The sequence below is a fragment of the Caretta caretta genome, chromosome 9 (genome assembly GCF_965140235.1).
Source record: "Caretta caretta isolate rCarCar2 chromosome 9, rCarCar1.hap1, whole genome shotgun sequence".
NCBI classification, from domain to species: domain Eukaryota; kingdom Metazoa; phylum Chordata; order Testudines; family Cheloniidae; genus Caretta; species Caretta caretta.
This window is the reverse complement of record NC_134214.1, coordinates 806,897-820,014: the sequence shown is the minus strand read 5'-3', so window position 1 is coordinate 820,014 and position 13,118 is coordinate 806,897. Positions and strand designations below refer to the sequence as shown.

Here is a 13,118-nt window from a genome sequence, read left to right as displayed (position 1 = left end):
ACTTAATGTTAAAATAGATTCAGGTGTGGATGCAACCGTCATACCAGAAGGGCCTTCTAATCACCTTCAACCTCTCCTAGAGCTGAAACCAGCAGATACTGTCCTAAATAACCCCCCAGGTACTCTGGCAGCACTGGACAGTTTTTCACAGAAACAACCTATAATGTGTGACAAAGTTCCTGCTCTACCTTGGTGGGTCTTGCGCTTATTGGCGGATTTGCTCGCCTTGGAGCTTCACGGCAACCCTCAGCTTGGCTGCTTTTCTGAACCCAAGTCCAGGTCAACTCCTCCTGTGTCTGACCAGGAGTTGGGAGGATTTGGGGGAACCCGGGCCCACCCTCTACTCCGGGTTCCAGCCCAGGGCCCTGTGGAATGCAGCTGTCTAGAGTGCCTCCTGGAACAGCTGTGTGACAGCTACGACTCCCTGGGCTACTTCCCCATGGCCTCCTCCCAACACCTTCCTTATCCTCTCCACAGGACCTTCCTCCTGGTGTCTGATAATGCTTGTACTCCTCAGTCCTCCAACATTCTGCGTTCTCATTCTCAGCTCCTAGTGCCTCTTGCTCCCAGCTCCTCATACGCACACCACAAACTGAAGTGAGATCCTTTTTAAACCCAAATGCCCTGATTAACCTGCCTTAATTGATTCTAGCAGCTTCTTGATTGGCTGCAGGTGTTCTAATCAGCCTGTCTGTCTTAATTGTCTCCAGAAGGTTCCTGATTGTTCTGGAACCTTCCCTTTTACCTTACCCAGGGAAAAGGGACCTACTGAGCCTGGGGCTAATATATCTGCCTTCTATTACTCTCCTATAGCCATCTGGCCCGACCCTGTCACAAAAGACAAAAGCTTTAATGTTACCGTGGATGTGATCAGAGGCTGACAATCTCCTCTGTTTCAGTGTGGTTGCCATGATGGGTGGAGTGAGAAAGATGGAAGAAGGAGACAGACTATTTGGTGTACTTGATTTTTAAAAGGAGATGCAGTAGAAATGCTGCTGAACCACATAGTATATATATGCCCCACAGAATTCCTATCCCATTACTTCATAAAGTAGAAATGGAGTTAAAGAGAATGGAAAAGAGTGACAGAATTGAGAAAAGCTCTGAGCCAACTGCATGGTCTGCACCGATGGTACCTGTTATAGGGAAAAATACGAACTTGCATGGATCTTAAAAGACTTATTGAAGCAGTAACAAGAGAAAAATATATCCTTCCAGCACCCAGAGACTTTCTTCCTTACATGGCAGGTGCTACTGTGTTCTCCAAGCTTGATGCCTCAAGTGGTTTCTAAGGGAGTGCTACACTGACTACATTAATTACACAATTTGGGAGACTGTGCTTTCAAAGATTACATTTTGGGATTACCAGAATTCCTGACATTTTCCAAAGAAAGATGGCAGAGCGGCTAAGGAACATAAATGAGGTTGTCATTTTTATGGACAAAATTTTAGTATATGGGTCATCAGTGGAAAACAAGACAAAACCCTCAGTAAAGTTCTGAGCTTAATCAGTGAGCCTGGACTCAAGCTAAATAAAGAAAAGTATGTTTTCCACCTACACCAAAATGAATTTTGGGGACAGATAATAAACAAAGATGGAATTAGTCTTCGCTCTGAGAAACTAAAAGCAATTAGAGAATTGAATGCATTTGTTCCAGAACTGAGATGCTTAATGGAGATGGTACATTATTTTGGCTAATACCTGCAAGACCTTTCTACAGTGACAAAATCCTTGAATGAACTAGTAAAGTGCAATACATCCAGTTTATGAGGGCCAGTTTCAATGTTCAGCAATGCAAACAAACACACAGTGATCACTGCCAGTGCCAGTAGCTATGTCCTTGGTGGTGTACTGTTGCAGGTATGTGGGTCTGAGTGGAAACCAGCTGCATTCAAAAACGATATGCACCGATTGAAAAGGAGTGCCTTGGCACGGGTATGAGCATGTGAGAACTCCTACAGATATCTGTGTGGATTACGTTCCTTTAAACTGATAACTGCCCATAAACCTCTTCTAAATTTATCAACGGAAAAGACCTTTATCAAGTATCAATGAGATGCCAATGTCTTTTGAACAGGCTCATGCAATTTAACCCAATCACTGAATATACTCCTGGTAAAAAATCTGGTAACAGCAGACACATTGTCATGGAGCCCCACATTGCACTCAAATATCTGTGGGATAGAAGATGATGTAAAGGCTTTTGTAGATGCTGTGGGAACTTACAGACAAGTGTCAGGCAGGAAACTATACCCGCTGCAAAGAGCAACATTAAGAAGTTTTTAGCTACATTTGGGCACGTTGGCCCTAGTATCTGAAGAACACAATGGCTGTGACAAGAGACTGCTTTGCTGTACGCAGACAATTAAGCAAGTCCAATGGCCTAATGATTAAAGGTAATTGTACTATCATCCAAAATGCTTTGAGAGGAGAAATTCTAGACCTCATCTATCCAGGACATCAAGTACTAGCAAAATGCCATGAATGAGCCAATCAGTCAGTGTGGTGGCCTGGAATCAGCAAGGACATGAAGAATAAAATGTCTTCATGTGAACACTGCAGAACTAACAGACCAACATAACACAAAGAGTCTCTAATAACAATACCTCTACCAACTTTCCCAGACCTGGAGAAGAGCTCTATGTAGCTCAAAAGCTTGCATCTTTCACCAGCAGAAGTTGGTCCAAAGAAAGGTATTACTTCCCTCACCTGTCTCTCTAACACCTTTACCAGACAGCCCCTGGAGGAGGCTAGCAGCAGATTGATGCATATTCAGAGGACATCATTACCTAGTTGAAATGGATCATTTTTCTAGATATATTGAAATAATATATTTGAAAGATTCAACGTGTTGCAGTGTTACCAAGAAATTAAAGAGCGCATTTGCCCATTCTGGTATTCCAGAACAATTATTGCTAGACAACAGACCACAATTCACTGCAGCTGAATTTACGTCATTCCAAAGTATGACTTTGAACACACCACTAGCAGACCGCATTACCCACAAGCAAATGGAGAAACTGAGAGGGCAGTACAGACAGTGATGAAATACTGAAGCAGGAAGATCCATTCCTTGTTCTTCCCAGGTACAGGCCAACACCAGTAGTAACTACTGGGCATAGCCCCGCCCAGCTCCTGATGGGAAGGCAACTCATATGTACTGTTCTAACCCTGGAAAAAAATCTAGCCCCAAAGTGGCTAGTGAGAGGAGTGGCTGAATTAGATCAAAAGGCAAAAACTGGTTATGAACATTTTTACAACCAATGTCACTTAGAATCGCCTGATCTGGAACCCGATGGCCATGAAGGAAAAGGATGGAGAACTCAAGTTGTTGTAAAGAAAAAGAATGCAGTGCCCAGGTCACACACCATTGAGACAGATGGCAGGGAGTTCAGCAGAAACTATTGACATCTTCAGTTTGTTCCTGAGACTCAATAATCAACTGAGAACAAGATGCAGAACAAGGAAGAGGAAGATGAATCTACTCCGAACGTGCCAGGCGAGCCATTGCAAGGGAAAGACAGCCTAGTCGCCAAGATGTTACCCATTGTGGCTATATGAAGAACCAGTATGATTCAGGGATGAGTAACACACAGACATGTATTGACATTCAAAAAGTAAGTTTGGAAAAAAAAACAGTTTTAGAGTTTTAAAGTTATTAAAATACAGAAAAGACCAAAAGGGGGGAGATGTGATGGGAAGCTTAAACTGCCTTATAACATGTAGTCACTCGGTGGCACTGGGTGAAGCGTCCAGTCACACATCTTGGCAGACTGTTGGAGGCAGGCTACACTTTGTGTACAGTAAAGTTTAGTGTGGTGGCTAGTGCCCGTTTTGCTGCTATTCCTGGGTGGCTAACCTGGTACAGCCATGTCCCACGCACTTCCCTCCCTCTGCCCTTGGGAAGCTCGCCCTCCCTCCTTGCTGCAGCTGCTCAGCTCTGGGCCTGCAGCCAGCTGCTCACCACAGGCGCCTTTCACTGGAGTTGACTTTGCTCTGCCCTGCCTGCTTGTGTCATCACAGCCCTTCACAGTGCAGTCCTCACCACCCCCTCTGCTCGGGGGCTGCTCTGGTGCTTGGGGGCCAGCAGCAGAGCAAACCTTCCCCTCCATGTGGGCAAGTCTCTTCGTTCTTTCCTTCAGTTCTTGCCTCTCTCTGGGGATGGGAAGTGCCCATTCAGTCCTGACACGGATCATGATGTGGGTCAGGCCGGTCACAGCAAGGCCCATGTGGTGTGGGGTCATGTCATGGGGCAGGCAGGTCTCAGCGATGCCCTTGTGGGGTCATGTCACGGGATGGGCAGGGCATGGGGAGGCCTGTGGAGTGTCGTGGGGTGGGGATGCTCAGGGGGGCGCAGCACCGTGAGGTGGGAAGGGCACAGGGAAGTCCTTGTAGCATGGTGTCATGATGTGGAGCAGGCGGCGCAGAGGGAGGCCTGTGAAGCACAATGTCACTGGGCAGCGTAGGTGGATCGCGGGGAGGCCTGTGGAACATCACCGGGCAGGGCGGGTGGGTCACCAGGAGGCCTGTGGAGTGCGGTGTCACAGGGCGGGACAGGGGAGGTCACCAGGAGGCCCGTGGAGTGCAGTGTCGCAGGGTGGGGTGGGGTGCGGGGGTTTCACCAGGAGGCCCGTGGAGTGCGGTGTTGCAGGGCGGGGTGGGGTGGGGGAGGTGTCACCAGGAGGCCCGCGGAGGGCAGAGTCACAAGGGAGGATGTGGTGGGGTCACCAGGAGGCCCGTGGAGTGCGGTGTCGCAGGGAGGGACGGGGGGGGTCACCATGAGGCCCATGGAGCACAGAGTCGTGGGGCAGGTGGGATGTGGGGAGGCCCGGGTGGTTGTGGCGAGTTTTATTGGGAGTAGCCCAGGAATCAGCGCTGCTTCCAAGATGCCATGGGAGACCTAGAGGATTGACTCTTCACACGGCTCTAACACCAGCTCTGACGCAGGATGTTTCCATTCTTATTGGAATCAGATTACTTGTGATAGCTTAGTCCAAATTGGCTCCTTAGCCCAAAGCCCGTTACCAGGGAGTTTTCACAAATGCTGCCCATTAATGCAAATTCGGAAGAAATGCTGAAGACCAAGCATCTTACTACAGAAGGGCCTGACCTCAGGGGGTGCCAGGTGCTCCCAACTTCCACCAGTGTCGAACAGGTCCCACAGCCTTGGACAGCTGCTCCCTGCCTGGGCTGCTATTCTCTGAGGGGCTCCATTCACCATTCCTGTACCATGCCCTCGCTGCCACCTCACACGCAAGTCAAGAGGCTGCTCTGCCATATCCCTGTTGTTTGAGGAACCCACAGAGGAAGTGCTGCAATTTAAAACAGCTGTGCCCATTTGTCTCAGCAGGACAATCTGGAGCTACAGCCTATAAAACAGAGCTGGAGAGGAAGTGTTTAATGACTTGGGCCCCGATAACTACCATGGGGGCCAAAATGCACTGCGGGAGCTGTGAGAAGTAGCAGATATGGGGTATGGCTCCCTTGGAATGTGACCCTGCCACCGTCCATTGCTGAAGGGGCAGTGGAGACCTCTCAGTGACTGTAAGGTTTCTGGAACGTGACAGCATCAGGGAAACAAGAATAAAAACCCTGTGCTCTGATAAAGCAACCAACAGCAAGCCACAAAACAGACAGGTGATAGTGATGATTCCATATGACCTTTCCTCCACGGATCTCAGAGCACTTTACAAGGATGGGTGAGTATTATTACATTCTTTGTACATATGGGAAACTGAGTCACAGAGTGCTAGTGTAACTTGCTCAAGGTCATGCAGCAAGCCAATGATACCACTGGGCATCGACCCTACGTTTCCTGATTCCCTGACCCCACCTCTAAATGCTAGACAACCAATGGACCACAACCCCAAGGCGTCATGAAAGGCAAGCAAGGGACGTGTGCTGTGGATGTTGCAAGGGGTTGAAAAATTTATAACAATCTCTAAAGTGAAAAAAAAAAACTTGCTGCCCCACTCCCTGCATAAACTTTTCCCTTCAAGGTCAAGAATTTGCTCTCAACATCTAGAAACACATCCAGCTGTAAGTCCTGTAGGCTTAGGATGGTTATCAGTGAGACATTTTTTATTTTTACTTTTATAGTAAGTGTAAGGAATGGTGGGGGTGATGAAAATAATTTTTTACTTTAAAGGAGGCATCACCAACCTAAAAGACTGAGAAACCCTGCACTGGACCACTCTGCCTCCTAGGCCAATACCGGTTGGGGTCAGGTTTTAACTTGTGACCAAGAGGTGAAACTTCCTTGCTTCTGAAAATGACCAAACTGGTCATACAGAACTCGAGATAGTCTGGCTGACTGTGGGGTCAACTTAGTTCATTTATTTGCCCTCAAATGCCCTCTCTGCTCTCCACTGGTGTGCATATCTCCTGAAATAGCCCTCCCTGTTAAGAATGATTCCACATTCACTCCATCCTTCCACCTGCTGCTCCCATCCCATGCCTGAGCACGCTGCAGTGAAAAGTGATGTAGCAGCGAAGGGCCAGTTCAAAGCACCGCATGACGCTAGTAAGAGAGGATTTACAGAGCCTTTGGATGGAAATTTTCACACAACGGCAGTTGTCCAACAGGACTTTCTTCTGCCAGGTTATGAAATATGTCAGCTGGGGTATCTGGCCTGGCCAACTTTCCTCTCTGGTGCAATGACAGAACGTAACCTTCATTGACACCGGGCAGCCAGGTGGGTTATGTTCGAACTGTACTGCGGGGGTTTCTGGGACTACAGCTGTGGTCTCCAGCCATCCAAACACCTGGATACATAGAATCATAGAATATCAGGGTTGGAAGGGACCTCAGGAGGTCATCTAGTCCAACCCCCTGCTCGAAGCAGGACAAATCCCCAATTAAATCATCCCAGCCAGGGCTTTGTCAAGCCTGACCTTAAAAACTTCTAAGGAAGGAGATTCTACCACCTCCCTAGGTAACGCATTCCAGTGTTTCACCACCCTCTTAGTGAAAAAGTTTTTCCTAATCTCCAACCTAAACCTCCCCCACTGCAACTTGAGACCATTACTCCTTGTCCTGTCCTCTTCTACCACTGAGAATAGTCTAGAACCATCCTCTCTGGAACCACCTCTCAGGTAGTTGAAAGCAGCTATCAAATCCCCCCTCATTCTTCTCTTCTGCAGACAAAACAATCCCAGTTCCCTCAGCCTCTCCTCATAACTCATGTGTTCCAGACCCCGCATCATTTTTGTTGCCCTTCGCTGGACTCTCTCCAATTTATCCACATCCTTCTTGTAGTGTGGGGCCCAAAACTGGACACAGTACTCCAGATGAGGCCTCACCAATGTCGAATAGAGGGGGGCGATCACGTCCCGCCATCTGCTCGCTATGCCCCTACTTATACATCCCAAAATGCCATTGGCCTTCTTGGCAACAAGGGCACACTGCTGACTCATATCCAGCTTCTCGTCCACTGTCACCCCTAGGTCCTTTTCCGCAGAACTGCTGCCTAGCCATTCGGTTCCTAGTCTGTAGCTGTGCATTGGATTCTTCCGTCCTAAGTGCAGGACTCTGCACTTATCCTTATTGAACCTCATCAGATTTCTTTTGGCCCAATCCTCCAATTTGTCTAGGTCCCTCTGTATCCTATCCCTACCCTCCAGCGTATCTACCATTCCTCCCAGCAACAATAAGCCCATTGAGAAGGGGTGTTTGTGATAAAGCACTACGCTGGGACTCAGGATGTTCAATGCGTGGCTCTGCCACAGATTCCGTGTGACTCCATCCAGCCCTTGATCCTGTTGCAGCCTGCTCCGGCCTTTGCCTGCTTCCATGCTAGCCAGCTCCTGTCTCAGCTGGCTGCCCAGAGAGTCTGACACCTGTCCTCCTTTCTTCTGTACTTCAGATGGAATTCCGTCTTTTCCTGTAGCCATTCCTGGTGCTAGGAGGTGACTGACTTTACAGACGGTTCTATATCAAGATCTTGGGTAATCTAGAGATCTCATTTAGAGCTACTTCAGAAACAGTGGTTTCACATGAACAGAGTTCCTGAAAGTGTTCCACCTGGCATTGCATCTATTTGCTTCTGTCGATGATGTCTCTAATAAGAGATTCGAGTGGGATGGTTTTCTTGGCTGAAAGACCTATTGATTTGATAGTCTGTTAGGGCTTTTCCTCAGCTAGCTGCTTTGACTCCGCAATGCTGAGCAAGAAATGTGGAAGTCTAAGTAAAAATATGTTTAATTTGAATTTTTTTTAAAAATGCAGAGACATTTTCATTGATCACAGGCTTTAAATCAGCATGTTACTATCCCATTAAAATGTGCCCTTCACAACCTCTAACAGAGTTAACTTAACATAGTACTCACCATCAGCAAACAGCCAGCAAAGACAGTGAATCCCTGTGCATGCAGCTGCTTAGCCAAGGCATGTCCAAAGCCTTTGTCACAGCCTGTTATTAGCACTGCCTTCCCGTCAACCTGTGCAGGGGAAGCCAACAGTTTAGAGGGAGTGGATACACTCTGTGATAGCAAGAGCTATTACAATGCTGCAGAAGCCCATTAAAATTACAATACATAGCACCGGTGCAGCTCGCAGCCCAACGAGTAGGCTTAGCACATGTCAATAGTATTTTAGTAGGGATATTGGCTACACCATATGTCAACAAGCCCTAAGTTGTTTTGAAGTTGTCCTGATTCTACCCCACCCCTTGCACTTCCATTTACACTCATGCACAGTGAGTGTGAGACATTACCAGACTCAAAACCCTCTACACATTTATAGCATTTCACACCTACTGTGCACAGCTGTAAATGACACCACCAGCTGCAAGGCACAATGGGCCTGACACTGCTGTCACACTGATTTTACACCAGTCTAACACCATTGACTTTCTCCTGGTTGACACCAGTGTAATTGAGATCAGAATGTGGGCATTTTTGTCCAGAAATGCAATGAGCTCTCTCTTGAAAATGCACTGTACAACACATAATACATGCTTCCATTCTAACAAGAAAACCAGATTTATGTTACAATGACACTGACAACAGTTCCCTTTTTAAAAAGTAAATCAACGTAGAGAGACAGAAAAAGGCAGCAAAATTTCAGACACCAGCAACAAGAGAAGATGACACCAAAATTCCACAAAACATATTCAGACTCATTTAGTAGGCTGGACACAGCAGTTGGGAGGAGCAGTGGACTGGGACTTCAGAAACCTGGGGTCTATTCACAGCCCTGCCTCTGCCCTGCTGGGTGACCATGGACAAGTTACCGCATTGCTCTGTGCCTCAGTTTCCTCACCTGAAAAAATGGGTCTAATGCTACTTATGTTGCTTGAGCTCGATGGATGAAAAAATGATGTATAAGAGCTAGGTGGTATTGTTATTGCTCCCCATCAGGATGGACACAAAAGTTGCTCATGTACATGTGAAGAGCAAGTGCAAAACTAAAATAATAAGAACGACTCACAAAGATTAACCTGTGTTTAATGTATAAACAGACCTGTGAATTCTTATTCACATGTTCAAAATGAAAACAACTGGTCAGTTATTGCTGCAATATAGGAAAGATAGAATCATAAAAATGTAGGTCTGGAAGGGCCCTTGAGAAGTCACCTAGTCCAGCCCCTGCACTGAGGAAGGACCAAGTAAACCTAGACCAACCCTGTCAGGTGTATATCCAACCTGTCCTTAAAACCCACCAGTGATGGGGATTCCACAACCTCCCTTGGAAGCCTCTTCCAGAGCTTAACTACCTCTGTAGTTAGAAAGTTTTTCTAGTATCTAATCTAAATCTCCCTTGCTGCTGATTAAGCCCATCACTTCTTGTCCTACCTTCAGTGGACATGGAGAGCAACTGATCACTGTCCTCTGTATAAGAGCCCTCAACATATCTGAGGACAGTTATCTGATCCCCGCCCCGCACCCCCAGTCTGCTCAGTATTTTAACCTTTCCTCATAGGCCAGGTTTTCTAATTGTTTGATCATTTCTGTGGAATACCTTACTTAATGATATTTTAGAGTGATTCAACAGGGCATGCAAGAATGCAGAATGTATGTTAGCAGGTCTTTTTGATACACTGCAAAGTCCAACTTGCCAGTGCATGAACACTTAATCTGGCTTTAAGGTATTCGATTGGTATTATCTTTTTTCAATGGGTGGGTACACTGATGCACAATGATTCAATGTCTTGTCTAATGTCATAAGAACAGCCATACTGGGTCAGACCAAAGGTCCATCTAGCCCAGTATCCTGTCTTCCGACAGTGGCCAATGCCAGGTGCCCCAGAGGGAATGAACAGAACAGGGAATCATCAAGTGATCCATCCCCTGTCGCTCATTCCCAGCTTCTGGCAAAGAGGCTAGGGACACCATTCCTGCCCATCCTAATAGCCATTGATGGACCTATGCGCCATGAATTTATCTAGTTCTTTTTTGAACCCTGTTATGGTCTTGGCCTTCAAAACATCCTCTGGCAAGGAGTTCCACAGGTTGACTGTGTGTTATGTGAAAAAATACTTCCTGTTGTTTGTTTTAAAGCTGCTGCCTATTAATTTCATTTGGTGGGCCCTAGTTCTTGTGTTATGAGGAGTAAATAACACTTCCTTATCTACTTCCTCAATCATATCTCCCCTTAGCCATCTTTTTTCCAAGCTGAAAAGTCTCAGTCTTATTAATCTCTCCTCAGACAGAAGCCGTTCCATACCCCTGATAATTTTTGTTGCCCTTTTCTGAACCTTTTCCAATTCCAATATATCTTTTTGGAGATGGGGCGACCGCATCTGCAGACAGTATTCAAGATGTGGGCATACCATGGATTTATATAGAGGCCACATGATATTTTCTGTCCTATTATCAATCCCTTTCTTAATTATTCCCAGCATTCTGTTAGCTTTTTTGACTGCCCTGCACATTGAGTGGATGTTTTCAGAGAACTATCCACAATGACTCCAAGATCTTTCTTTCTTTCTCTTGTGTTATGAGAAGGAGAAAAGAACACTTCCTTATTTACTTTCTCCACACCAGTCAGGATTTTATAGACCTCTATCACAGGGGTTGGCAACCTTCGGCACGCAGCCCATCAGGTTAATCTGCTGGTGGGCCGCGAGACAGTTTGTTTACATTGACCGTCCACAGGCAGGGCCCCTGCAGCTCCCAGTGGCCACGGTTCACCGTTCCTGACCAACGGGAGCTGTGGGAAGTGGCGGCCAGCACATCCCTGCGGCCCACCGCTTCCCGCAGCTCCCATTGGCCGGGAACAGTGAACCATGGCCACTGGGAGCTGCGGGGGGCCGTGCCTGCAGACGGTCCACGTAAACAAAATGTCTCATGGCCCACCAGCAAATTACCCTGATGGGCCGTGTGCTGAAGGTTGCTGACCCCTGCTCTATCATATCCCCTCTGAGTCGTCTCTTTTCCAAACTGAAAAGTCCCAGTCTTATTAATCTCTCCTCATATGGCAGCCATTCCATGCCCCTAATAATTTTTGTTGCCCTTCTCTGCACCTTTTCCAATTCCAATAAGTCACACAGTAAGCCAGTGGTAATTTTGAGCACAGAACCCAGAAGTCCTTAAACACACAATCTTGTGCTCTAACCCCTAGGACATACTCCTTCCCCCTTTGACTGAACTCCCCGTCCCCTATTCTGTTCATCATGGTACTGTCAGTTATGTGAAACAATTAAATTTAAAAGCTTAAGTGAGCCAGCAACACCAAATTGTGTGTCCTGTTTATGACTGTAATGTTCTATAGCTCTCCAAACTGAAGCTAGGGCTGTATAATATAGAGTTTGTATAGGCTTCCTTGCGGCACTATCTTTCAGGCGATGATGATATAGAATAAAAAATAGTAAGAGGAAGCAATAAGGAACTTAGGTTTAAAATGTCTCTGGGGAGTGGCTTGCAACCCAATATTCCCTGTGTTACGCTACAAGAGACAGTTTCTGGAATAAGGGCCTCGCACTCTGGCAACTTGTCCAGCTGTCCCTTCCAGATGCTCATGCTCCTATTTTTTGTTTTTGCTGATGTATGTAGCAATAATAAGGTAAGGGGATTAATGTGGAAGAACTACAGTGTGATAAGGATCAGATCATAGACAGAAGCAGGCAGAGCAGAAACTGATAAGGGAATGAGTTACATCCCATCCTTTACCCACTGAATCATAGAAGATCAGGGTTGGAAGGGACCTCAGGAGGTCATCTAGTCCAAACCCCTGCTCAAAGCAGGACCAATTCCCAACTAACTCATCCGAGCCAGGGCTTTGTCAAGGCTGACCTTGAAAACCTCTAAGGAAGGAGATTCCACCACCTCCCTAGGTAACCCATTCCAGTGCTTCACCACCCTCTTAGTGAAAGAGGTTTTTCTAACATCCAACCTAAACATCCCCCACTGCGACTTGAGACCATTACTCCTCGTTCTGTCATCTGCTACCACTGAGAACAGTTTAGATCCATCCTCTTTGGAACCCGCTTTCAGGTAGCTGAAAGCAGCTATCAAATCCCCCCTCACTCTTCTCTTCTGCAGACAAAACAATCCCAGTTCCCTCAGCCTCTCCTCATAACTCATGTGTTCCAGTCCCCTAATCATTTTTGTTGCCCTCTGCTGGACGCTTTCCAATTTTTCCACATCCTTCTTGTAGTGTGGGGCCCAAACCTGGACAGTACTCCAGAGGAGGCCTCACGGACGCCAAATAGAGGGGAACGATCACGTCCCTCGATCTGCCGGCAATGCCCCTACTTTTTCACCCCAAAATGCCTTTAGCCTTCTTGGCAACAAGGGCACACTGTTGACTCATATCCAGCTTCTCGTTCACTGTAACCCCTAGGTCCTTTTCTGCAGAACTGCTGCCTAGCCATTCGGCCCCTAGTCTGTAGCTGTGCATTGGATTCTTCCGTCCTAAGTGCAGGACTCTGCACTTGTCCTTGTTGAACCTCATCAGATTTCTTTTGGCCCAATCCTCCAATTTGTCTAGGTCCCTCTATATCCTATCCCTACCCTCCAGCGTATCTACCGTTCCTCCCAGCAACAATAAGCCCATTGAGAAGGGGTGTTTGTGATAAAGCACTAGGCTGGGACTCAGGACGTTCAATGCGTGGCTCTGCCACAGATTCCGTGTGACCTGCGGCTAATCACTTAGTGGCTCTGTGCCTCCGTTTTC

At 46.9% G+C, this 13,118-nt stretch overlaps 1 protein-coding gene across 3 annotated transcripts in view; it reads right to left on the bottom strand.

Moving 5' to 3' along the window:
- Positions 1-13,118, bottom strand: part of LOC125642758 (D-beta-hydroxybutyrate dehydrogenase, mitochondrial) — a 40,638-nt gene that overhangs the window by 17,713 nt on the left and 9,807 nt on the right. For 2 of the 3 annotated variants that reach the window (XM_048864540.2, XM_048864541.2), the window contains exon 2: positions 8,330-8,440. The exons of the other annotated variant lie outside the window; for it this stretch is intronic. In XM_048864540.2, coding sequence (XP_048720497.2) covers positions 8,330-8,440 — 111 coding nt within the window. The remainder of the gene's footprint in view (positions 1-8,329; positions 8,441-13,118) is intronic. 3 annotated transcript variants of the gene reach the window in all.